This window comes from Neofelis nebulosa, chromosome 8, assembly GCF_028018385.1.
Source record: "Neofelis nebulosa isolate mNeoNeb1 chromosome 8, mNeoNeb1.pri, whole genome shotgun sequence".
Taxonomy (NCBI): Eukaryota; Metazoa; Chordata; class Mammalia; order Carnivora; family Felidae; genus Neofelis; species Neofelis nebulosa.
Genome location: NC_080789.1, coordinates 18,462,737 through 18,490,108, shown reverse-complemented (window position 1 = coordinate 18,490,108; position 27,372 = coordinate 18,462,737). Strand labels below are relative to the sequence as shown.

Here is a 27,372-nt window from a genome sequence, read left to right as displayed (position 1 = left end):
GATAATGGACATATTGATTTGCATACAAGTGGTTTATCTTCATCCACGATATTTTGTCACAATAATTTTTGCTGCATGGAATAAAAACACAGGAAGTTCCAGAACGTCTCACCCTAATCTGTCACTGCCATTGGACAATCTGAGATGAATCAACAATTTAACTTCAGAAGCACCCTCACATCTCTCCTACTGGGGAGGAGAAGTCACAAATATTGAATGTCTCTGCACTATGCACTTTGCATGTGGTCTCTTGTTTAACCTATAGGTTTTATTTACACAGTTAATAAAAAGCATCTGTTGACTGATTGCTGATGATATATAATATTGACAAAACGTCGATTCAGTCCGGTGGATTGCAAAAACCCTAAACTTACTGTTCAAAAACTCCATGGGTCTAGTCTGCACTTTCTTTTCATGCTATTTCTTGTTTCATTTCCATACGCTCCCCGGGCTCAAGATGATTCCCTGGGTGCCTGCACCTTCCTCGCTCCTGGTGGTTTGAGAGGACATTGAGCATCGCCTCCCACTCTCCAGATTGTGCTCCCCCCAAAGTCACCTGTATCTGAAAGAGCCCAAGCCCAAGTTAGGGAGCCCTGGCATTGATGTCTTTGATTGGCCAATGCCTGCCTCACAACCTCATTTTCTCCTCCAAACAACAGTGGAGACTGAAAGAAGTGGCTCTCTCTCCTCAGGTAAAAGAGCTCTTGATGGATAAAGAGTCTGCTCAGTACTTTGTGAAACTCCATGTAATTGCTGGGCAGATGAACACTGAGAGTATGAATAACACAGACACCTTCTATACCTTGACTGGAAAGTCGGGAGAAATCTTCAATGACGATAAGGTAAGGGGCTCTCTGATTTTCACTCCCAGAACAAAAGCGTCTGCTGAACCAGTGCCCACAGCCATCTCTGTCTGTGGTTGGGCTTGCAAAGTTTATGAAGAACTTCTTTCCTTCTCCCTTGTTTGTCAAAGCACTTCCCTATGAGGAAAGAAGGGAAGAACAACCCCAGGAAGGACCAGGCAGGAGGGGACTGTTGTGAAAAGAGGGTTATAAAGTGTGGGATTTTGCTCTGGTCTGAATTCATTGTCAAGAGAACATCATTCAGGTGTCAGGGGGAAGGAGAAGCTTTGTAGTACACCTGTTTCCTGGAAGCACCAGCCCAAAGCCAGATCAGCTTCCCTCTTACAGAAGGAAATAGACTATATTTGCTTTAGGTTGCTGGAGTTTATCTTTCCTCTGCAAACCTAACATTGCATCTCTCCTAAGGCCGTTAGGTCTGTTCCATTGTTTGAGTAAAACTACCCTTCCCCGCCTCACAAATAACTCTTTCTGTGACTTTACTGAGCAGGAAGGCACTTGATTACTAGAATGTACGTGTGTGGGTTATGGCCTATATCGTTGCATTTCACCAACTACCAATAGCTGATAGATTATTGAGCACTTACTCTATACAAAGTACTGAGGTGAACCTTTATTTGCGTTCTATAAGACTTGCAACAACCCCGTAAAGGAGATTTTTCAAGTGGGAAAACTGAGAGGTCGCAAGTAAGGGCCAGAGCCAGGATTCAAATGCAGGTCTCCTTGACTCCAAGACCTAAATCATTAAGCAGTGTGTTGTACCGTGTGTGTGATGGATAGATGGATGGGTGGATGGATGGATGGATGGATGGATGGATGGATAGAAACCTAGATAAATGGATGAAAATTTTGCTTCTTTTCTCACAAGAACATTCTTTCACTCATTCATTCATTCATTCATTCACTCACTCATTCCTTCATTTATTCACTCATATTTCTTTCTCATAGCTTGTAAGAGCCACATAAAGGAAGAAGGAATTAGCTTTAGTCATTTATGCAGCAAAAAAAATTTTATTGTGTGCCTTGTGTGTACAACGCTCTAAAGTAGGTGATAAATTTACAATAGATTGAATTGTTTTGCCCATTTTGACCTTGTGGTCTATTGGGGGAGACTTATGATTGCTTCTTCCCATTTAGAAATCACTGGTAGTCATCAATGATTTCACACATTATCTCATCTGATCTTAACAAAAGACTAGTCAAATCAAGCAAGCAAATGCCATCTTTCCCATTTTGGGTTAAGTGACTTACCCACGCTCATATAACCCGCAAATGGCCAGACCCAAGGACTTAAGACTTCTAATCCAGTACTCCTTCAAGGATACCAGCTTAATTTTATTTTTCTTGGTGTTTTAGGACAATCAAATAAAGCTTAAACTCTATGGAGGCAAAAAGAAGGCAAAAATTATACAAGGGAACATTGTTGCTTCCAATGGGCTCCTGCACATCCTCGACAGAGCCATGGATAAGATGGCACCCACGTTTGAGAGCAACACTGAGGTGAGGCATTTCAGGTAAAAGTTAGGTCAGTCCAAAGCCATCTTTCTTTGTTCCCTGGAGAGTCATACTGAAGAAGAAAATGCACGCTATGTGCTTGTCCTTTGTGTGTGCTAGGACCCCAGCCATGGGGAAAATGGGATCATTTCTGTTTTCAGTAGAATTCTGGGTACCTCTGCCAACAGAAAGAAAAGCCTACAATAAAGACAGGCAAGATCTCAATTTTGTGACCTCTTTTATGGCCACATATGATGATTCTGTCCAGTGACCAGTTGTCATGAAAAGTTATCCCTCGTGCTTTGTGGAGGAGGGCAGTCCTCACCGCAATAAAAATTTATTCCTTTTGACTCATTTGGTGATGGCCAAAGTCTATTTCCGAACATCTGCACATCTGAACCACTAATTCAATAACAACAGGAAACATTCTATATGTGTTGCAGTTGACCGGGTTCTTTTCCATCCACATTCACACATAAATTCTGTCATGAACCTTTTACTGTTGGGACATCTATTTCTTAAACCACCTTATTTCTTCTCGTGATTTTTAGAAAACCATAATGACAATGTTACAACCAAGATACAGCAAGTTCAGATCTTTGCTAGAGGTATGTACTTTTCATGAATTTCTGGAAAATGGTTTTATGTCTTGTCTTTTGTATAATGAGCAAGGGTGTCAATTATAAATATGTGCTGAGGAATTACTTCAAGTATTTGTCAGAGATAGGTTGTAGATATAAAATTTCATTTTTCAAATGCAGGAAACCAATGTGGGACATGCTTTAGATGAAGACGGGGCTGGTGGACCATACACCATTTTTGTTCCAAGCAATGAAGCATTAGTTAATATGAAGGATGGCACTCTTGATTACCTCCTTTCTCCAGAGGTATGGTATGCTACTTACTCTGATGGCATCATGTCAGCATTACTGCCTCAGTCTGCACCCATACAGATTTTTCCCTAAACTAGGGATGTCCAATAAATAACATATGTATCACCACCTACCCTTCCTCAACCAAGGCAGAAATCATTAATCAATCACAGTTCTCTGGAACTATGGTTGTGGCTCCAATCTCCTGGTCAGAGTTCCAAGTAGCTATTACCAGTCAGACTGAGCACAGGAAATAAAATCTATTTGCAACCCCAGATCTAAATGATTGCTTTGATTTTTCCTGGGTCTTCAAATATTTCTCACTAGCAAAATCAAGATTTTAAGTTCCCTCCAACTCTAAAACCACCTAGAAAATGAATTCTAAACCAGGCCATTCTGGACCAGGTGTAGGCTAAATTTGAAAGGAATAAATGTTATTTTTAGATGCTCCATTCATTCCCTTCCATTGCTTCCATCTCTCTTCACAATAACCCTCTCCTTATATACCATAATCCTTCAACTCTTTCACATTTGCCTCCAGAAAGGAGATTTTTTTTTTTACTCCTTCACACAAGAATGTAAGTGACTAAAACCATTTCAGGTGTTTCCTCTCCCAGAAATAACAGCCTTAAACTGAACAGAGGGGTAACAAATTATGGAATTTTGTTCATTAGAATGTCAAATGATGGAATTATGGGAAGGGCCACAAGCTTTCCTCCACTGCCCTGAAATTATGCCACCATCTTGGAAATGGGGCCAGACTATCCATGACCTCATGTAGATCAGTTCATTATACAGAATGGGGGGTCTGGATCTTTTAGGGTAGTGATTCCCAAACTTCAGTAGACTTAGGAATCACCCATGGGGCTTGTTAAAGTAGAAAGTTTCACAAACCATACCCCAAGAATTTTGATTTAATGACACCTGTATGAGACCTAAAAATAGACATCTGGGGAAGAACCAACTTTCTAACCCAGGTGACCTGGGCTACACTGTTTTTTGAAACCTCAAACTCATTGCATGTATAGTTTAGAGATGTACATGGATACATACCTTTCTAGAATACTTTCAGGTATCTACAAGGATATTTTGCTTTCAGAAAACTTTGGATTAAAAATATGTGGATTGAGGAGATAAATCAGAAGGTAATCTCTTGCACTGCAAATAGATGTTCAACATATTAAAACATCGCTACAGGTTTCCACTTAAAATGTCAGATTTCCCGGCGTCTTCAAGATAGGATGCTATTTTTAAAATACTATTCACATGCAAGTTTTCCAAAATGTAGCTATTGCAGAAAAATGGTTATAGCTCTCTTTGGAGCTCACACTCATACTTACTTTTAAAGCTAAAAAGTAATGTGGCTCCCCTAGGAAATTATTAAAATCTTGAGATTATATGGCCTCTCTGAGTACATGGCTTCTTATATGATACCATTTTAAAAAAATAATATTAAGGGAGTTCTCAGACACCTAACCAGCTACATTTAAAATTAAAACAAAACATTTTAACTAGAATTGAAAAAAAATCAACCTCCCTGCTTTTCTGTCAAGCAATTTTGCTCAGAAACCTCTTATCTTCCTCTCTCCTCATAACTCCTTCCAGCTGTGGCTGGAGCGGGCTTGCTCTGGCTCTGGAGAGTAGATTGTGAGCCTCTTCCCAGCTTAGTTCAGTGAGGTAACCTTGTAGCTTGAAATTCTCACCTATGGTGAGAATATTACCATGACAGAAATTGGCCAACTCTATAAATCTGGGCTACTTTTTTCCCCCGTAGAACTGATTTACCAGGACACTACTGCTTCTGGCTCTCAATCTCCTTGTTCTCAAAGGCAGTACTTTTCTGCCCACAAAGAATATAAAAATTTCAAATCTCTTTTTTCTTAGCCCAAACTGTTCTTCTACTTTAATTCCTAGGTGAGGAATAAAATGATCATTTCTGCTCTTTTCTCAGGTCCAGAACCTGTTCAGTTAAAACTTCTCAATCTGTAGGAAGGTCCTTCTCTCTCCATGCATTTTAATAGCATCTTTTAGCTTTATTTCGGGGAACAACCTCAGCTGGAGACAGTAAAGCCCCCATCAGCTAAGCCAGGGAAATTGAAAATAAACTGATTTTATTAGAGGAATGGTTTCTAATTCTGATTTTGGAATGCCGTGTTTCCTTTCCAGTGTATCTTTCTGCTTCTCCCTGAGGCAAAATTTCTGTCCTGAAACCACCCTATCCCCACAGAGACCACAGCTACTGATTACCAGCCCCAGTTTATGACTTCATCACTGAACTAGGCAAAATGAAAGCAGAGGATACCAGAGACTGGCCCTTGCCAGCTCACAGATACCCTGCAAGTAAAATGGGACAAAGGGAGGTGAAATTAAAGAGTTGAAGGTCACATTAACAGTTTGGTAGAAAACCCGCTCTCTTTCTGCCCTAGCATCAAAAGGCTTGGTTTTTTGGTATTTTTACCTAAAACAGCAGGGAGGAAGCGAATGTCTTCATAAGGGAAAGGATGCACTACACCAACAAGCTCCCCAGCACCAGCAGCACCTGGACACACATCCTGTCAATTTGAGCCGCGCTGGACTGAATGATGACCTTCATGGCTCCCAGCCATGGGACAGGAGACAGGCTCTCCACAATGGCAGGAATGACGCTCATCCATCCCTTTGTCCCTTTTATTCTCCTCTTTCTTGTAAAAAGGATCCAACACCAATGAATTCGTAGGGCTTTAGAAGTGAATTACCCAGCTGATAAAGGCTTTCCTACAGAATCAGAGGGTTGGAAGGGGTCCACACCAGGCCCGTTCTCTTGCAGGTGAAACCGAGACTAGAGGAGCTAAGTGGCTAGCTCAAGGTCACAGAAGCAGACTTGGGATTAGAACTCAAGACGCCAACGTCCAGCTCAGTGCTCTTCCCAAGACCTCTTCCCCCATTTAACTTATTGGCGCAGATGTTTACGCAGGGTCTGCTGTGGGTCCTGCACTGTACCACCTGGCGACGCTGATTAATAAGCCAGACAGGCCCCGTCCCTGCCTTGCAAGAGTTTGCAGCCCACTTTGGGCTGACGTTCCCCAGCGGTCCCCACTTTTTCTCACATTTTCTGCCACTGAACGTCCAAACTTGTAATAGCATCGCGTCTGCCCCCAAGCCCTCACTTCTGAGTACCATAAAGCAGCTGCAAGGGGAAGTGAAGACCCAGAGTCAAAGTGACTTGCTCAAAGCCATGCAGGAACAGAGCCAGGGCTCCAGAAAACATCACTTCCAGGGCTGGCTACCTGGTGTTCAACTTGAACATTCTTACGGTAACCCTGCTCTGCGCATACTGCCTTTGGCTTATAGATGTGGTGGCCATGCAATCTATCATCCACACCGGGACACCTGAGAGCGAATGGGGCTGCCAAAATAATAGGTGTGAACCAGGGCCGTCCCAGACAAGCCAGGATGCTGCCTGCGGGTAACTCCCCTGGCACAGGGACCAAGAACAAATGCAGAAGGGAGTCTGAGTGAATGGAACTCAGATTCAGCAGGGATTTCTTTTGGCCTGGGACTTTTCTCTATTGTAACGTGTCCCTAGAATGGTCAGCCTCTGGAAGGTTACTATGATCTTGATTTGTGATCCTCCTCCTGTCCAAGCCAGAGTAACCATGGCTGTGCCACGTGAGAAGCAGAACTCAAGGATGGCGGGGTCTGGGTGGCTCAGTTGGTTCAACATCCAACTCTTGGCTTCAGCTCAGGTCATGATCTCACAGTTCATGGGATCGAGTCCCACGTTGGGCTCCGAGCTGACAGGATGGAGCCTGCTTGGCATTCTCTGTCTCTGTCTCTAATAAATAAATAAACATTTTCAAAAATAAAGAAGCAGAACTTAAGGGCTATGAAGCTTCTAACTCTCAGCTCTGACTCTACTGGGAGATTGCAGACATCCTGCAGTAGACCGCCATGGCCACTGGTCCCCAGAGAGAACGGTTCCCCATGCTCCTCACCTCTGTACGCTCTCCCCACGGCACCCCTGTGGGGACCTGCTGATGGTCCCAAGGCTCTCTTTTTCCCTCTGCTGCTACAGTTTTTCCGAAGTATGAGAAATCTTGGAAAGGGCTTTGAAGGAGAGATGACCATGTACCATGGTAGCACAGAAGGGGAAAATGTCCTGACCACATATTCCTAAGGATTGTATATTCCTAAATAACCAGTATGTGGTCTGACAAGCAGGCATTTATTTATAGAGAAAGAAAACAGAATCCTAAACTGAGGCTCTCTTAGAAAATCCAGAATGTAGGTTTAGACACTCAGAGAGGTAATGGAGCAGAGTGACTGAGAACTTCTTAGTCTTATACCCTAGGTTAACTTTGTGACCTCTGTCGCGTCTTTAAAACTCGGTGTTATCACGCATAAAATGAGTCAATAGCAGTCCCTCCCCCATAGGTTTTTAAGAAAATTAAATAAAATGTGTGCATAATGTTTTCAGAACAGTCCCTGACACAAAGCAGGGATTTGGTGAATGTTAGCTGTTTGCAGATGGGGTTTTTCTCACCTTCCACTTCCCAGTGAAGAGTTAATGGGTCATTTATTTTTCTTATTTTTTATTTATGTGTCCAAAGTCACTGGAGGAGGTACCCACAAGAGGGGGAAAGTTGTGTTTTCTGCAATGACTAAAGAAGTATTTTGATTCCTTTGCAGGGATCTCGGAAGCTTCTGGAACTCGTCAGATACCACATTGTCCCATTTACTCAGGTTGGCCCCACTTTCCTGCTCTATTTTTCCCTGCTTTCCACATATCTGACCTCTCTTAAATTCCATTATTACAGTGCTAGAAAATGTGTGACAATTGTTCTTTATCTGTAGCCCTGAGCATACCCTTAGCAATGAATAGTGAGCCTGTTATCAGAGAAATCCTCAAAGCCACAAAACTCATGACATCAAAGCTCCCATTATTTATTTCATAGACTTCCAGGCTATTTTTTCCCAGTGAGAACTTTACAAAATCAGGGCTCTATGCATTGCTCAAAAAGTCTCTATTGTTCTCTTTTGCAGCTTGAAGTGGCCACTCTCATTTCGACCCCACACATTAGGAGCATGGCCAACCAGATCATACAGTTCAACACAACCAACAACGTAGGTGAAAATTTTACCGCAGATGTCATGACTCATATGCATTTATGCTCTGCTTATGCTTGTTCACCATGTTATCCTACCTCTATGCTAACTCACAGGCTTACAGTCTTTATGATTATTTCATTCACTTGCCATTTCCTTCATTTCATTATTTCAATTCATTATTAATTTGCTGAGCAGCTACACGTGTGAGACTCTGAACTAGATGCCAAGGATAAAGCAATGAAGAAGACAAGCTTACATTTCAGCAAGGAAAACAGACTTTAAACAAGGAATTAGCAGCCAGTTAATTATTTAATTATAATTGTAAGAAGTGTCATTGTAATTATAATGAGAGCTTACAATAGGAGGAGGCTGTACCAGTCTGGGGGTCTAGAGGTCCTCAGTGAGGGAGCAATGTATTAGCCAAGCTTCAATGGATGAGTACAGTAAACTTGGTCAGAGATGAGTAGAAGAGAGTTCCAGGCAGAAGGGAGAACATGTGCAAAGGTCCTGAGGTGGGAGGGAACATGACTTATTCAAGAAACTCCGTGAGGCAGTGTTATTCCAGTACTTCTCTGAGCTAATACAGCCAAAGTCTGACAGCATGCAGATTATGGTTCTTGTTGATTCACTGTTGGTGGTGATGATGATGACGATTCATCTTTTCTGTATCTACCGAGTTGCAACTATGTGCTAGACATCATTCTGGGTCCTATATGTAGCCCACTGAGCAAATAGGGAAAAGTCTCTAGCTGCATGGAACTTTCATTCTAGTGAATAGGATGACAGACAATAAACAAATTAAGTAAGTAAAACACAGCATCTATTAGAAAGTAGTAAGTGCTAAGGCAAACAAACAAACAAACAAGGGGCTGAAGCAAGGGTGGGGCTGACATTTTACATAAAGTGCCCAAGAAATCCTCATGGAGAAGAAAATATCAGGGCAAAGTCCTGAAGGAAATGAAGGAACAAGCAGCATGAATATCTGGAGGAAGGAACATTCTAGAGACAGGAAACAAAGAAAGGATATTCCTGGATGAGAAACAGCAAGCTCATCATGGCTGGAACTGAGGGGTTGAAGGAGGAGAGGTAGGAGAAGTCAAGGCAGTAGGAGGGAGAAGGAGAAGTGGGGTCAGGTCACACATGGCCGAAGAACTCTTTACTTTAAATGAGATGAGAGGGGCGCCTGGGTGGCGCAGTCAGTTAAGCGTCCGACTTCAGCCAGGTCACGATCTCGCGGTCTGTGAGTTCGAGCCCCGCGTCAGGCTCTGGGCTGATGGCTCGGAGCCTGGAGCCTGTTTCCGATTCTGTGTCTCCCTCTCTCTCTGCCCCTCCCCCGTTCATGCTCTGTCTCTCTCTGTCCCAAAAATAAATTAAAAACGTTGAAAAAAAAAATTAAAAAAAAAAAATGAGATGAGAGGCCCTGGGGGATTTCAAGCAGGGCAGATGACACGATCGGATGCATGTTCAGGAAAGGCTAGTCTGGAGCTGATCGCAATAACCCAGAGAAGAACGATGGTGACTCAGACCAAGGAGCAGGGGTGTGGGAAGACGTGGATACATTCTGAAGCTATTTTGAAGGAAGCCTCAAGAGAATTTGCTGATGGATTAGAGGAAGAAGACTCCTGAGCTTCTGACTCGACCCCCCAGAAGGATGGAGTTGCCATTAATACTGCAGGTGGAGCAGATTTGGGGGGAGTGGTGCAGAGGTCAGAATTCTTTGCTAATCTATTCATTTTCTGCTCCCTGCCTACAACATTAGCAAGGACTTGTCTGGTTTGGTTTTGGTTTTGGGGTGGTTTTTTTGTGTTTTTTTTTGTTTTTTGGGTTTTTTTTTTTTTACTGATGTATCCCCAGCACCTAAAGCAGAGCTTAATACAAGGTCAATAAATGTATCTGAATGAATGGATCCCCAATTCGCCAACAGAGAGGTAAAACAGTTATGCCAAGGTCTCTTAACAAATACATTATAGAGCTGGAATATGAGCCCAGCCCTTCTCATAGCAACCTTCCACTCAAAAAAAAGTTAAGTGATGTTGAAGGCTCTTTAGAGAGGTTGCCACTACTCAGCTCTGCCTGAGGATTGCTGGTGCCCTGCAGGACAGAACAAAAGATGTCATTGCTTCTTTCCAGGGACAGATTCTGGCAAATGGTGTAGCAATGGAAGACACTGAAGTCACTGCCAAAAATGGTCGAATCTACACCCTGACTGGAGTTCTTGTTCCTCCCTCCATTGTGCCCATTCTGCCTCACCGATGTGATGAAACCAAGAGAGAGATGAAATTGGTAAGGAAACTAGAAAAATAAAGAGGGGCCCCTAAACAGCCCCACAGAGTAGGTAACATTCTATCCTCTCACAATTCTCAGGAAGCTGACAAGGAGAATTTCACCACAGGAGACTCATTCCAGAGGGGTTTCCGCCTCCATGAAGAGGCAGGCAGACCCAAGGTCCTATTTCATAAAGTGTGAATGAAGGCTCCACTGGGGAATTTTCCACAATGATCGATGCCTCCCAGCTATATTGGCTTTTTAGAGCTGCCATAACAAACTACCACAAACTCAGAGGCTTAGAACAACAGAAATTTATTCTCTCACAATTCTGGCGGCCAGTGGCTGAAATCAAGGGATTAGCAGGGCCGTGCTCCCTCTGAAGGCTCTGGAAGGGAGATCCTTCCTTGCCTCTTCTGGCTACTGCTGCCTCCCAGTGATCCTTTGGCATTGGCTTTCTTCCCTGTGTAGGTCACTGTGTGTCCCCTTCGCTTCTTTTAAGGACACCAGTCATTAGATTCAGAGCAGACCCTAATCTAGTATGACCCCATCTTAACTAACTACATTTGCAAAGACTCAATCAGGAGAACATGAATTTGGTGGGGAACACTATTCAACCCACTACCCTTGAAGAAGCAGGATCAATCCCTGTCTCTGTCACCTGGGACTACCTTGCTCCAGGCCCATAGCTTTACTCTAAGAAACTTAAAATAGAATTTCTTCTCAGGGAGATGCTCTGGCCTCACCAATCAACCATCTTTCTGTTTTTCTTTTCAAATACCAAACTTTCTGTTTGCCTAAGAGCTTGGGTACCCTCTAATGGCCTTTCCTGTTTCCATAGCAACTTACTTGGTTCAGCTGCTTCTCTTCAAAGCACCCCAAATTTCAACACTGCTGCACATGTAATCTTTCAGTTCCCATGGAAACCATACCCCCAAAGTTGCAGCAATAATAGGTCTGGGACACTCAATAATACTCTTCAAGACACTTCAATAATGCTTCAATGATTGTTCTCAAAATATCCTTGGAATATGGACATTGAACAAGGAATAATGGCCTCATTTTATAGGTTTTGTTTATTCCCTCTTCTTATCGTGAAGGCTGGAAATAGCCAGTTGGACACCTGGCACAGGATTGTGGCTGGCTCTTCTGATATGTTTTAGGATATTGTGATGGGACTAGCCCTCTGTGTCCTTCATATACCATAGGGAGGATTTGATTCAACTCTGAGCACCGCCTTTCAAGAGAGGCAGAGAGTCACTTTCACGGCCAGTTTCTGGCAGTGATTTATGCTTGGTTCATTCTCTGAAAAAAGTTTTAGCAGGTGCATCACCTGGCTTGGGCCGGGGTGAAGATCAGAACAGGCCAGCTGAGAATAGTCTCATCTTCTATTGCAAAGGTGAAAGATTTAGGAAAATAGGGCCTCTGCCAGAAAGACTCAACAGGAGTCTAATTATTGACTTCAGAGCTTCCCCACCCCAAGCAGCTGCAACTCAATATGTGACTTTGAGAGGCAACCCAAAGGATTTTGGTTTAATAGGGGAAAGAGCTTGCCAACACCTGCCTTAGGATGGTCTTCTTTTACTATTTTCTCTGGGTTTAAGGCCAAATCTATATGCTCTACATGATTTAGGATGGTTTCGATGAGGTCTATTAAAAGTACAAATGCATTCTCTGTGAAATATTTGGGGCTAGCACAGACTAGGAGAGGCAGGCAGTGTCTAGAAGTCTCAATTTTCACCAGCTTGAACCCATAGCTGCCTTTAGGTATGTATGTTTAGAGGTTTAATTAATAATTCTCTGTTCTAGTTAGAGCCCCCGCAGGAAACAGAACTTATCCCAACAGTTCAAATGAAGAGACTTTAATGAAACTACTACAGAGAGGTGGGCAGGGCTAAGGAGACAAACCAGTGATGCTGGGGCATCCAAGGAGAAGTAATGGCAGGAAACCATTACCACCCAAGACCAAAGAAGTGAGGAGGGAAGGGACTGGAGGTACCTGAACCCAATGAGGGCTGGAAGGATGGAAGAAGTGACATCTATCAGGAGCTATAGGAATGATATCCAAGCAGAGATGTAGGGAAGAAGTACCTTGATCTTGCCCTCCTCCTACCCACCAGTCTCCTGCTGGCACCTCACATTGGCCAAGACCAATCAGAAGCTGGCAGGAGAGGCTGAGAGACCGTTCTTTGACGTCTACCTGCTGGAGCACAGAGCCCAATAGAGAAGGTCAGAGAATTGATCTGGAAAGATTTGGAGGCACACACCCCTCTCCTTCCTCCTGAATTCAGAACCAATGAAGCAAGAAGCCCAAGGGAGTGAAAGGCAGAGATTCAACATTCAGCTCCATTGGTGGGAAGCTAATTGGAGAACAAGGCCATAAGTGTGCAGCCAGCACTAATGCGTCACCCCTAGCAGGTGGACAACTGTAGTGCCTCCCTGGGGACGGGCGCCTTACATGGCACAGAGTCAATCAGAAGCCTGAGGCCAGTGGACCCACAATCTGACCCTGAAAGCGGGGGTGGAGTGGGCCGCTCTGAACAGGCTGAGCTCCAGGTCCCAATCCCTCTGGCACTGACTTCACTCCTCGCTGGGGAGGCATCAGTGGGGAGTAGAGACAGAGGCCTCGAGTGTTGAACTAGTGGAACCCCCTCCGTAGGAGGGACACATGAGACTGGATCGGGTGGTCCCTGCTCCCTCTTCCAGGGGCGCCTGTACTGATCCATTGTCTTCCCTTCCAGGGCACCTGTGTGAGCTGTTCCCTGGTGTATTGGAGCAAATGTCCTGCTAATTCTGAGCGCACAGTGAGTGTGACAGCTTCATGAAACCACACAACACCCAAGCAACCCCCACTGGTGCTGTTTCTCATCCTTTCTACCTTTCTTCTTAAAAGATATTAATTCAGGGGCGCCTGGGTGGCTCAGTCAGTTAAGCATCTGACTCTTGGTCTCTGCTCAGGTCATGATCTCACAGTTTGTGAGTTCAAGCCCCACGTCAGGCTCTGCACTAGCCGTGTGGGGCCTGCTTGGGATTGTCTCTCTTTCCCTCTCTCTCTGCCTCTCCCCTGCTCATTCTTTTTCTCTCTCAAATAAATAAACTGAAAAAGAAAAAAGATATCTATTCCAACTGGGGTAACTTCACACTAGCTCTTAGCCTACTATATGGGGGAGGGTAGACAGAGCTGTGTTTGAACCCTTGCTCATTAACCCTAGGTGCATTGCTTAACCTTTACACTAACTTCCTTTGTCTGTAAGTAATAATAATAATAACAATAATAGGATTAGCATAGATAAAAACCCAAGTACAATACCTAAATCAAGTGGCTACTCAGTAAAGGTTCATTCTTTCCCTACTTAGCCCTCCTAAGTTTGTGCAGGGGGGGCAAACCTTTACCTTCACCATCTGAAGGTCTCCAGCTGGGCCTGAGAATTAAATTAACATTAGACGGATTAACAAGAGGAAAGTTCACAGCTTTAACATGCTCCTTGGGAGCCCCCTGAGGAAAATGAAGACATGAAGAAACAGCAAAACCCAAACTTTTATATAGTAGGTTGACTAAAGAGAGGCAATCGTGGAAAAGTCGCGAAAACGTACAGGTAGGCTGGAGGAAGTTCACAGCTATTTTAACAAGGTCCATTGGTGCAGGTTTTTCTTGACTTCAGCTTCCTGTCTCTGGTGACAAGATGTCTCTTGGGTCCTGATGCAGGGAGGGCATCTTTCACAGGACAGTTTGATCTCCTGTTTTCAGAAAGAAATAGGGAGGTCAGAAGCCAGAGTGTCCCTTTTCTATCTGCTGTTTTTCAAGTGCCTTGAGTCAAAATAATCTCTATGCCGAAATGGCCTTATTTGGCACATTCTGCCACAGCATACTCCTGTTTGCCCTTCCTAAGCATTTTTCTAGATAGAAATACAAAGACTATCAAGAAAATGATATTAGGACCATCAAACCCTTTTCAAGTTTCACTGAATTCTGGACACATCTATTGAGAGCTGGTTCCTAGAGCATAAAGACAAATGAGTTACTGTTTTGTTCTGGTTTTGTTCTTGTGTTGAGAAGCTCTAATCTCACAAGGAAACAGATAGTATATAACAATCCAGAATTCATATGTCAAGGACTCTACTGGTGGCAAAAGCAAAATGCTCCAAGGTAAAATTGATGAGAGAAATTTCTGCCTATAATTTTGTCCTAAAAGAGAGCATATCAACCAGAAGTTTCATTCAACACTAGCATAGATCACTAGGGAAGGACATGAGATCTTTAACACAATCCTACTGAGAAGCACTTAATAAGGCAAAACGTTAAAATTAAATAGGCACAGCTGTTCAGGTATTTATTTTGCTCAGTACAGCCATCACTGCTGAGTCCTGCAGGATGCTGTCAACCAGGGAATATGGAGAGGGAGGAGAAAAGAGGAAATCATGTTGACTAGCATCAGTAATTGTTGTGTGCCAGACATTGTTCTAAATGCTTTATATAGCAAACCTATGAGGTAGGTATATTATCATTATATCCATCGTGTAATCTGGGAATGAGGTAAGGAAACAGAATATCTTGCACAAGGTCACACAGCTAATATGTGGCAAAACTGTGACTCTACATTGCCTCAGCCCAAGTAAGGAAAAGAAGGAGAGGAAGAAGGGGTAATTAGACCATGGGTTAGAACCAGAAAAGCCTCAAAACTGCCCTTCACAGGCTCCTATGATCTAGACTTGCTTAATTATCCTGAGATCCGACAAAAGGACTGAATATTCCTTCCTCAGTGTCCTCAAAATTCCTTTATATATCTCAGATTTTAGGATTTTATAGTCCATGAAATTCTCAGTGCTACCTTCTTAAGCTTCAGCATCAACATTTCTCTAACATAAACTTTGAGCCAGGGACAAAATGCTTACGATAAAACCTGGGGGGGGGGGGGTGTCAGCATTATCGTCCCATTTCACAGATGAGGCAGCTGAGGCCCACAGAGACTACATGACTTGCCTCTGCTATCCTAAAGCTAGTACATGGTAAGACCCATTTTCAGGACATTTTAGAAAAAAAAGATTTACCTGTCTGGGCCTCAGTTCCCTCATCTACAAAGAGGGATGAAAAATATCCACATGGAGTTAAAGATAGATGACCTCATATATGCAATGTGTCTGCCCTTAGTAAGTTCTCGCTGAAATGGGAGCTCTAGATAATTATGATTAGGCACCAGGGGTTACAGAGTGAAAAGTTGCATTTAAACCTGCCCCCCTACCCATACACACCACTCCTGATTGTAGATCTTTCTATAAATTAGAGAAAGACTCTCTACTGCCTCCAAAATTTCTATATAGCAGGAGCTTAGGGATGGCTATTGATTGGAACGGGAGGCTAAGCCATATCCTGGATGAACAGGAAAGTGTTCCCTGATTGATTGGCAATGTCTGCTATGGCACGAGAGGAGACGTAAAGATAAATGTGCCCTTATTTGTGCAAATCCCGCCTGTATTCTACCAAGAAGATAACCGAGGTCTAAAGAAGGTGACTGAGCTCTGGCTGGGAGCCACGTGGGCTGGTGTGCTCTGGGGAGCTTCCCTGACATCAACAGTAAATGGAAGTAGGATGTCCAGTATATGCAGAAGCTGACCAACCCCCAGAGGACCTCAAAACACAGACTCAGTGCATTTTTCCCATTGGCTTTCTTCCAGACGCTCTTCACACACAGATGTGTCTACACTGGCAGAATAAGGAGCCTGAAGAGCGGCTGTGCCAGATACTGTAACGCCACTGTGAAGGTGAGGCCAGCAGCAAAGGGCAGCTCCAGGGCGACACTCTTGGGCCTCAGGGTCTGCGGGCTCACAGGTTGCTGGTGGGGCCTTAGCAATGTTTTCCTACAGGGGAATGGAAGGGCAGACTCTACATGGCGTCTGGGTCACCCCCTCCCTGCATCCATCTCTCCTGTGGCTCCCTATCGCTCTTAACACAGAGCCTACACTCCCGATGCTCCCGCACGGCCCAGCCTCTGCCAGGGCTCCAAACTGTCTCTTACCCTCACTCCCACATCAGAACGTGCATGCTTTCCCCTCCCTCCCTCGGAGAGCTCTTCCAGGATTGTCTTGGAACTGGTTCATCTTTCAAGTGTTTAACTCACCCCCTGTCACCACCCAGTGCACAGTGACCCCCCAGTTTCCCCTGACCTTTGTCCCCACCTGCCACCATTTCACTACAGTATTTTGTCTTCCCAGCGATTACAGATGTCGGAAACTTTCTTTCTTTCTTTCTTTCTTTCTTTCTTTCTTTCTTTCTTTCTTTCTTCCTTCCTTCCTTCCTTCCTTCCTTCCTTCCTTCCTTCCTTCCTTTCTTTCTTTCTTCTTTTCTTCCTTTCTTCCTTCCTTCCTTCCTTTCTTTCTTCCTTCCTTCCTTTCTTTCTTCCTTCCTTTCTTCCTTCCTTTCTTTCTTCCTTCCTTCCTTTCTTTCTTCCTTTCTTCCTTCCTTCCTTCCTTCCTTTCTTTCTTTCTTTCTTCCTTCCTTCCTTCCTTCCTTTCTTTCTTTCTTCCTTCCTTCCTTCCTTCCTTCCTTCCTTCCTTCCTTTCTTCCTTCCTTCCTTCCTTCCTTCCTTTCTTTCTTTCTTTCTTCCTTCCTTCCTTCCTTCCTTCCTTCCTTCCTTTCTTTCTTTCTTTCTTCCTTCCTTCCTTTCTTTCTTTCTTCCTTCCTTTCTTCCTTCCTTCCTTCCTTTCTTTCTTCCTTTCTTCCTTCCTTCCTTTCTTTCTTTCTTCCTTCCTTCCTTCCTTCCTTCCTTCCTTCCTTCCTTCCTTTCTTCCTTCCTTCCTTCCTTCCTTCCTTCCTTCCTTCCTTCCTTTCTTCCTTCCTTCCTTCCTTCCTTCCTTCCTTCCTTTCTTTCTTTCTTTCTTTTTTTTAATTTGTGGTCTCTTCCTGGACTTGATAGACCATGGGCTGCATGAGCACAAGCCTTCATGTCTCGTTCTCACGGTGCCAGAGCCGGGTTGGCACACAGTCGGCCTTAGTATGTGTGTGGCGAGCAGATGGCTGTGTACCAGCCGTGCTGTCATCTGCAAGAGAGAAAGTCGGGCTCACACAGGGTTGATTATAATAATGGAAATTAAAATATACTTCCTTTGAGGAACTGGCACTCTGCTTGCGGTTTCAAAAAGTAACATGCATTTTATTTCTCAGATACCAAAGTGCTGCAAAGGCTTCTATGGGCCGGACTGCAACCAGTGTCCAGGAGGCTTCTCGAATCCATGCTCTGGGAACGGCCAGGTGATGAAAACTTTGTCATGAATGCTGAGGTTGACCTGTCCTAAGTCAAGTGGAAAAATAAGTTTTAAAATCACTAAACCAAGAAGTGTTACAGTGTCAACCACTACTCCCAGGAAGTACAAGAAATAGATCAGTTGCTAAAAGAACAGAAGGTTCTGCAGCAGAAGGAATCTGGGGACAGAGGGCAACAGGGGTGGGGAGTGGGGAGTCTGGTGGTGTTCCAGTGTCTGCTTTCCTGCTGCTGACCACTTGACCTTGGATAACTCAACGAGGCTCCCTCTGACCCCACTTTCCTCTTATGGGAGGTAGCAGGGTACCCTGCATTGACCTCCAAGATTCCTTCCAAAACTAAGATTCTGTGATAATTTAAACAAACAAAAAAAAAGCACTGCCCAGTGATTGCTTTTTTTTTTAAGTTTATTTATTTATTTTGAGACAGAGACAGAGACAGAGTGCTAGTGGGGGAGGGGCAGAGAGAGGAGAGACAATCTTAAGCAGTCTCTGCATCATCAGTACAGAGCCCGATGTGGGGCTTAAACTCACAAACCATGAGATAATGACCTGAGAGGCAAGATCAAGAGTCAGACGCTTAATTAACTGCGCCACCCAGGTGCCCCTGGGTGATTGCCTTTTTCAACCCACCTCCAAAACCTAGTAAAATGTGAAGGCCCAAATTTAACTCACCTAGTTTGGAGGCTAAACAAACAAAGGTAAAACGAGCTACGGTTCACATGGGAAATTACAGATCTACGCATTTAAGAAACCCAGATCTGAAATATGCCCCTTTTGAGGGGAAGGAAAAACCGCACTCATGAGAGGGTTGAGGCGAGGTGAGGAGAACAGGGCAGAGCGGGTACTAGTCAGCTACTGCAGCTGACGGCGGGAGGCACGGGGGCCCGACCAGGATGCGCGGCGAGCGCTGCAAAGCCAACCTGGAAAAGGCTGAAAAGGCAAAAAGTCTTATGCTGCAGGGGGAGACACTGCTGTCTGAAGTCATAAAGCAGAGCAATGGAGACAACGGCCAGCCTTCTTGCTGAAGGTCGGTGGCTTGTCACACCATCCCTCAAGCATTGTTTGCAGGTTCCCAGTGTGCCACCGCGACCCCCTTCCTCCCTGAATGGCTTCCCTTAACGTTCGAGATCCCAACTCAGGAGCCCAAGCCTGTCGCTGTTTTAGCATCCTACCTGATACCAGTACAACTCTGCTTTCTACAAGGAGTCCCAAAGAGATGGAATCTGCACTCAAAGGAGTCAGGCCATGGCACGATGGCATCTGGGACTCCTTCACGGGTGAGCGTTGTCCTAACGCCCTTGGGGCCTCCTTTGCTCGCAGTGCGCAGATGGCCTGGACGGCAACGGGACGTGCATTTGCCAGGACGGCTTCCAAGGCTCCCAGTGCCAGTTCTGCTCCGACCCCAATAAATATGGACCCCGGTGTGACAAAAGTAAGTGGCACTTCCCAGGCTTCCTCCTGCTCAGGAGCCCAGGATCCCTCGGCCGGGATCCCTGCTGCACTGCAGCAAAGCAATAGTGCAGACACAGCCCCTTGGCCAGGCATTAAACAAAAATGCAGTTACATAATCTTGAAAACATGCATCATGCTTTTTAAAATTGCATCATGTATATATTTAAGAGGAGAGATACATAGATCTACCAAAATAAATATCGACGTATATTTCTTCACTAAGATTAGAACTTGAAAGAACAAAATGATTAGATCAGAGTTGCTGTGGAATCAAGCCGACCAAAGTTAAATCCCCACGCTGCAACTGACAGGTTGTGTGACCTTAGAAAAAGTCTCTCATCGAGCCTCAATTTCCCCATTTATAAAATGAAGTTTGGTACCCACGTCATGGGTTTTTGATGAAGTCAGATCATAATTTAAGGCTTTAGCACAGAGCTTGCACCAGCAAGAAATCCGTAGATGGAGCTGTTACTACTCTCACTACTAACTCATCCATTTGTTACAAAGCACACAGCCCTTCCCCTCTCTTACCTTGTCTGATCTTCATAGCCACCTTTGAAGATGGCCAGGACATTAGAGCACAGCAGGGGCACGGCTGCCGATCTTAATCCACTGTTCTTTGTGCCAAATAAGGTTTCTCGGGGGAAAAAATAAAGTTTTATTCCAAAGCCTACTAACGCTGGCATTTTTATGAGGCCAGTGGGGCAGGATGCTGAGGTCAGGGAAGGCTTGGTGGGGGCTGCCTACACCAACGCCTCTCGTCCTGCTCTGTGGCTGCCTGCCATCCCTGGTGGGAGAGCCTCCCCTTCCTTCTGGCCCCCTGTCCTTTGCCAATTAAGCCCTGGCTGGTTTAAAAGTTTATGAAAAGTCTTTTGTTTTAAATCTAGCCATGCTTTTCCAGCCCTCTCACTCTGGCTCTCTTCCCTGTCCTGGATATTGGCTCCAAGCACCCACAGGAATCCCTCTCCCATCGCCCTCCTGGGGCAGAACCACAGATGCCTTCCTTTCTGATCGTATCCAAATCCCCAAATCCTTGCCACTGAAGTTTGAGAAACTCCCCCTCCTTCCTCTCTCTCCCGCATGCATTGGAGCCTGAGTCTGAAGCCCACATTGCAATTTTTAAGCACCTGTAATCAAAAGCAAAGCAAACAGCTCAAGTGGAAACTGGTAACAGGCATGTGGAACACCAGCTACTACACTGACCTACTGTGTCGGCACTTGGGCACGAACAGAAATGAAATTTGAAGGCCTAAGTTCGAGTCCCTGTTTGAAAACTTAGCAGCAAGTTAAGCAATTTGCTTCGCCTCCCTGGGCCTCGGTTTCCTCACCTGGAAATGAGGATGATGAAAGCACTCACCTTCAGAGGCTGGTGACTGTTCATGAGATGGTGCAGTTCAAGTCTGGCCCAGTGCCTAGGACGAGGTCAGTGCACAGATATTGGCTATCAGTTATCCTGGTTTGCTGTGCTAGAGAGTGAGGAGCAAGTGTCAGCTGCACATCAGAGGCCATGCTGGCATGAGAAACCCCTTCTACAGATTCCAGAAAGGTCAGAAATTTCCAAACTAAGCTCTCTAACCACGAAGTAAATGAAGACCGAGTTCCTTGGCCTCTTTCTCACACACACACACATACACACACACACACACACACACACACACACGCAAAGCATTTCTGAGACTGTGTTATTCCCCTCCTTGATGGGACAGCCAAGCTCCCTGTCTCAGGCACACTGAGAGACACTTGACAAGCTAAGAAATAGCCCCAGAGCCTTCCCCAGGCTCAGCCCCACGTTCTTCTCTTCTCTGTAGGCATGAGGGGCGGTGAGGGGAGGTGGTCTCTCTCCTCTATACCTCATGTGTCCCATTGCTACACTCGTTCCCCCAACCCCTCAATGTCCCTCTTCCTTCCCTTCCAGAATGTCTGTGCATTTACGGAACATGCAATAACAGGATCGACAGTGACGGGGCCTGCCTGGCCGGCACGTGCAGAGAAGGCTCCACAGGGACGTTCTGCCACAAGCAGACCTCCACCTGCGGGCCCTACGTACAGTCCTGTCATATCCACGCCACCTGTGAATACAGCCATGGGACGGCAAGGTAGGCGCCACCCTTAACAGCCCACAGCCACTGTGCTCCCTGTAGATAGACCCCACCCATAACTACACTCTTTGCAAACAAAGCCCTGCTTTCTCTGGCTGCCAGTGTGGCTTTTGTGGAGAAAACCTCAGACTGAGCTGGGTTCAAATTGCAGCACCCCCTGCTTTGAGACTTACCAGCTGTGTGACCGTGGGTAAGCCGCTTAACCTCTCTGAGTCTCACTTTCTTCATCAGTACGGTATGGATGATGTTGCCTACATAGCAGGGCACTGGAGATTATAAAAACTGAATGTAAAAGCACCCAGCACCAGGGCTAGCACATCATAGGTGTTCAGTCATGGAAACTATGATTATTATCACCACTCATGCAAAGAAATGAACATTTGTCCACCACTTTCCAACCCTTTAAAAATGCCTTTACTGGGGCACGTGGGTGGCACAGTCAGGTAAGTGTCCAACTCTCCAGCTCAGCTCAGGTCATGATCTCACAGTTGGTGAGTTGGAGCCCCACATCAGGCTCTGTGCTAATTGCACAGAAACCGCTTGGGATTCTGTCTCTCCCTCTCTCTGCCCCTCCCCAGCTTGTGTGCTCGCTCTCTCTCTCTCTCTCTCTCTTTCTCTCTCTTTCTCTCTCTCTCTCTCAAAATACATAAACTTTAAAAATAAAAAAATAAATAAAAATGCTTTTACTTCCTAAAGCCATTAATAATGACTCCCCTGTTAAAGGCATCTTATAGGAAATTGGCTCTTGGTCATTAGATCATGCAGTGGGCTTAGAGATGTGGGAGGGGCAATGTCAGAGGAGATTTCCCTCTCCAGGAAAATCTGCTTCAAAGTCAGTGACCACCCAAGAAATATTCTGGGAGATGCAGAGAATGTCTAGTATTCTTGGTCTTATTTTTAAAGCATTTTTCTTAATTTGCAATTGCGTAGTTACTTACTTACCTGCTTATGATCTGTCTCCCCCACTAGACTGTGGGCAGCGTGGGCCCAGAGACTGTGTCTTCTCCTCCATGGTCATCCAATAGAAATGCATCTGCCTTGAGAGTTAGGATCTACATCCATGCATAAATCAAAAATCACAAGTTATCAAAACTGTCCTTAAAACCTCTGAAATCACCCACAAAGGGCTATCAACATGGGTCTGCACATACTATATAAACTTAGGTAAATCAAACAGTGTTGGAACCCATCAGTCTGGTTTTTTCATGTGGGTACCAGACTAAGTATTTTTTTTCCTCCAGGAGCCTTGATACATGAAAAACAATTCTATTTAAGTTTTTGTGAAGCACATATGATTGAATTTGCCACAGTGACATGGGATAGGGTGAAGCCACAGGCGACCCAGCACCTCTCAGAAGGGTCTCAATAAATTATTAGTGGAATGAAAGAATGAATGAACGGCGTGTTTGATAAAGTATCATGATGGGACATTTTGAACTGCGTGTCTGAAAGAAAGGGTGATGGGTCAGTAAACTATGTCCTCTCATGGAATCAGACGCCTGAGAGTGTCTTGCTCCAAAAAAAGAAAATCTGAGGGACCAGAGAGGGGAGAGAGAAGAGGTCTCATCTGACTGTCATTTTCAAGTACGCTAAAAACTATTGCATAGAAGGGACGGGAGTTGTTCTCTGCAGAACCACAGATGCTAAGCTAGAGGCAGATTCCAGCCCTGTGGAAGCAGGAAAGCTGCCAGACGCGGGGCCTCACGAGACGCAAGTGTGTGGAGATGCCCTGCTAAAGGCTCCACGTGCTGATCTCATCTCCACAGCTCTGGGAGCGAGATTTTAGACTCTCGTTCCCGAGGAGGAAACAAAGTCTCCCAGAGGTTAAGGGACTCGTCCAGGGTCACACGACTGCTATGAGATGGGGCCTGGCTTCCCAGGTCTGACTGCAGATCCCCCGAAGTGCCCGTGACCACCTGACTACACTGGCTCCCTCCACAAGGGCAAACTGTCAAGCGCCTGGCCAGGAACCGGTTCAGCCCTGGCTGGCCGGCTTTCTCCTGGGCAGTGACTGCTTCCACGTCTGGGGCTGAATTTGTGCACTCACTCTTCTTTCGCAGCTGTGTTTGCAAAGCAGGATACGAAGGGGACGGAAGCCTCTGTTCAGAGACGGACCCTTGTGCAGGATTCACCCCGGGGGGCTGCAGCCACAATGTGAGTGTTGGTCTTCATTTCCAAGCGGCCTGGTGTTTTAGGAAATCCTGACGGAAGGCCTTACCAAAAAGAGCGGTGCCTGATGGCTTTTCATGTTAGCAGATTTGCTAGATTCCTGAAGCTTTGAAGACGGTGCTGGTGATTTCTGTGAGCTTCCATTCCTAAATCCACATGTGCAAGGGCCGTCCCAGGACCACAGGAGCGTGGGTCTTTGGGCTCTTAAAAGCACAGCCTGAGGATCAGATATTGGAGATTATTAGTACTAAACTACTGATTCAAATATTACAGCTTACAAGAGACTTGAGTGCACCTGTTCTCATTTGCTCTTCCCTCCCCGCCAGCCCAACGGGGCAGATGTTCTCATCCCCATTATACTGATGAAGAAACTGAGGTTTGGGGACAATAATAGAAACTAAATTCTATTATTGGATATAGCCCAGAGGTATAGCCCAAGCCCACCGCTGCCTTCAGAACACCTTTTGATTACCACCATCAGGCCGGAGTCACCTCCATTCCTTACCCACAGTTTAGAACCTCTCTGGCCCACCCACCAAGTATTCATGGCCCACCCACAGCCACAGTGACTTGAGGTGGATCAGATCGCGTTTCTCCCATGCTGAAACCCCTTCAGTAACTTCTCTTGGCTCTGAGGGTGAAATTCAATGTTAATGCCTTGCCCCACCCCCACCAGATGCCCCTTGGGCTAGTCCTGCCCACTCAACAACATACCTAGCACCTTTCTCCTCTTGCACTGCCTTTCAGCCTCCTAAGGTGGTCATCCCGACAGGTCTGGACTTGGTACCATGGTTAGGAGCTTGGTCTTCAACATTATAGAGACCTGGGTTTGTGAAGTTTTGTAGCTGTGTAAACAGAGGCAAGTTACTTACCTCCTCTAAGCCTACTTTCCTTACCTGTAACACAGAGACAATAACAGTACCTTCCTCAAGATGATGGCTTATACCAGCCAAACACTAACAACAGTCCCTGGCTCAATAAATGACAGCGATGTTCATGGTGATGGTCATTGGCTGGCCAACAACAAGCAATTCTGTTCCTTAAATCATCTCACCTTTTCTGTGGATCTCAGTGCAAATGTGCATATAGGATACAGTGCATACAGAAATAATTGTTTCTGTTGCACTCCATGCAAACATGCGTTTCTAGAATGTACCTCCTTTTTTGGCTTTTGGGATCATGTGGCTCTGAGGTTTCAGAGATTTTGCTTCTTTTCCTCCTGCAGGCAGAATGCATCAAAACCGGCCCGGGGACCCACACATGCGTGTGCCAGGAGGGATGGACCGGGGACGGCAGAGACTGCTCGGAGATCAACAACTGCCTGTTGCCCGGCACCGGTGGCTGCCACGTCAATGCAACCTGTTTGTATGTGGGCCCCGGGCAGGTAGGTGCCACGTACTAGAGAGCCTAGAGGAGCAGGACTCCTGCAGTGACTTCTCCCCACTAGACACAGAAGCACTTTGGCTGGAACTTAACTGCAGCTTTTTAATCCTTTGTAGTAGGGGAGAATGGGTTAATGGTCACAACAAACCTATGACGTGGGTACTTTTTTTTTTTTAAGATTCTGTATATAAGTGAGATCATATGGTATTTGTCTTTCTCTGTCTGATTTACTTCACTTAGCATAATGCCCTTGAGGTCCATCTATGTTGCTGTAAATGGCAAGATCTCATTCTTTTTTATGGCTGAGTAATATTTATATATAGATATAGATATAGATATAGATATAGATATAGATATAGATATAGATATAGATAGATATCTCACATCTTCTTTTTCCATTTACCAATGGCCACTTGAGTTGCTTCCATATCTTGGCTTTTATAAATAATGCTGCCATGAACATGAGACTGCAGATATCTTTTCAAATTTGGATAAATATTCAGAAATGAAATTGCTTGAAGGTATAGTAGCTCTAGTGTTCATATTTTGAGGAACCACTGTACTGTTTTCCATAGTGGCTGCACCAGTTTACATTCCCACCAAGAGTGCATGGGTTCCCCTTTCTCCACATCCTCGCCAACACTTGTTATCTCTTGTCTCTTTGGTGATAGGCCTCCTAACGGGTGTGAGGTGACATCTCATTGTGGTTTTGATTTGCATTTCCTTGATGACTAGTGATGTTGGGCATGTTTTCATGTGCCTGTTGGCCATCTGAGTATCTTCTTTGGAAAAATGTCTATCTAGATCTTCTGCCCATTTTTAAATAGAATTGTTTACTGTTTTGTTACTGCATTGTATGACTTCTTGGTATATTTTGGATATTAACCACTTATTAGATACATAATTTGCAAATATCTTTTCCCATTTAGTAGATTGTGATTTCATTTTATTGATGGGCTCCTTTGCTATGCAGAAGCTTTTTAGTTTTAATGTAGTCCCACTTGCATATTTTTGCTTTTGTTGTAACATAGGTACCGGCATTATTCCATCTTACAAAAGAGGAAATTGAGGCACAGAGATGCTAAATAATTTGCTCACATGACATAGAAAATAAATCATGGTGCGAGATTCACACCCAGTCAGACTCCAGAGCCCCACTCCTAGTCACCACCTGACCGTACAAGTTTCAGTAGAACTCTACAATCCGTCAATCACTCTCACTTAACCTCATGTAAGGGAGACTGAAGCAGAGAAAGCTACTGCTTAGGACCAGTCAGCTCTGGAGAGGTGATGACGACTGTACTGTGATTCTAGCCATGGAAAATCCTATTCCTTGGAAGAGCTCGCCGCTGTCTTACATCTCACCAAGCATTTGGCAAGCAATTGCATTCATTTTGACGCACCTGAATTGCCAGATTGCATCTGAGAAAGAAAAAAAAAATGTCTTGATATCTTTATCAGCTTGCTAAGGATGCCGTGACAAAGTATCTCTAGGTGGGTGGCATAGAACAACAAAAAGGTACTGTCTCACAGTTCTGGAGACTAGAGGTCCAAGGTCAAGCTGTGGGCAGGCAGTTTGGTTCCTTCAAAGGTCTGTGAAGAAGAATCTGTTCTGTGCGTCTCTCCTAGCTCTGGCTAGTTTGCTGGCCATCTTTGCATTCCTTGGCTTATATGTGCATCATCCTGACCTCTGCCTTCGTCTTCACATGCGTTCTCCCTGTGTGCCTGTCTGTGTCCAAATCCCACCTTTTTTTTTTTTTTTAATTTTTTTTTTTCAACGTTTTTTATTTATTTTTGGGACAGACAGAGACAGAGCATGAACGGGGGAGGGGCAGAGAGAGAGGGAGACACAGAATCGGAAACAGGCTCCAGGCTCCGAGCCATCAGCCCAGAGCCCGACGCGGGGCTCGAACTCACGGACCGCGAGATCGTGACCTGAGCTGAAGTCGGACGCTTAACCGACTGCGCCACCCAGGCGCCCCCAAATCCCACCTTTTTATGAGGACACCAGTCTAATTGGATTAGGACCTACCCACATCCAGTGTGACCTCATCTTAACTAACTATGTAATAACAATCCTATTTCCAAGTAAGGTTACATTCTGGGGTACTGGGGTCAAGATTTTAACGTATGAATTGGGGGTGGTGAGGAATACCCAGCTCCACCCATATTAGTATCTATCCCCTCTCTACTCTTTCTTTCTGTGGACAAATTTTAAAGGCACCCTGATGTGGGAAATGGAGGAAGAGAAAGGTCTTTTTATACTGCCATGTAAGAAATAAAATAGACCATATTTAGGATGCCCACAGTAGTTACTAGTTGGCTTGAAAACAGATATTCCAAGTAGGCACAAATCCTAATTACCATGAATATTTATTTTAAAAGACAAACCATGGGGCATCTGGGTAACTCAGTCGGTTAAGCGTCCAACT

At 44.9% G+C, this 27,372-nt stretch overlaps 1 protein-coding gene across 3 annotated transcripts in view; it reads left to right on the top strand.

Moving 5' to 3' along the window:
• The window catches only part of STAB2 (stabilin 2), a 167,169-nt gene that overhangs the window by 57,800 nt on the left and 81,997 nt on the right, over nucleotides 1-27,372 (top strand). For 2 of the 3 annotated variants that reach the window (XM_058741582.1, XM_058741581.1), the window contains exons 12-25: nucleotides 693-842; nucleotides 2,217-2,360; nucleotides 2,906-2,962; nucleotides 3,116-3,241; nucleotides 7,895-7,948; nucleotides 8,249-8,329; nucleotides 10,445-10,597; nucleotides 13,321-13,383; nucleotides 16,253-16,339; nucleotides 17,739-17,825; nucleotides 19,158-19,269; nucleotides 21,205-21,385; nucleotides 23,449-23,542; nucleotides 24,783-24,941. In XM_058741582.1, coding sequence (XP_058597565.1) covers nucleotides 693-842; nucleotides 2,217-2,360; nucleotides 2,906-2,962; nucleotides 3,116-3,241; nucleotides 7,895-7,948; nucleotides 8,249-8,329; nucleotides 10,445-10,597; nucleotides 13,321-13,383; nucleotides 16,253-16,339; nucleotides 17,739-17,825; nucleotides 19,158-19,269; nucleotides 21,205-21,385; nucleotides 23,449-23,542; nucleotides 24,783-24,941 — 1,548 coding nt within the window. The remainder of the gene's footprint in view (nucleotides 1-692; nucleotides 843-2,216; nucleotides 2,361-2,905; nucleotides 2,963-3,115; nucleotides 3,242-7,894; nucleotides 7,949-8,248; nucleotides 8,330-10,444; nucleotides 10,598-13,320; nucleotides 13,384-16,252; nucleotides 16,340-17,738; nucleotides 17,826-19,157; nucleotides 19,270-21,204; nucleotides 21,386-23,448; nucleotides 23,543-24,782; nucleotides 24,942-27,372) is intronic. The other variant, XM_058741583.1, reaches the window with a different exon arrangement.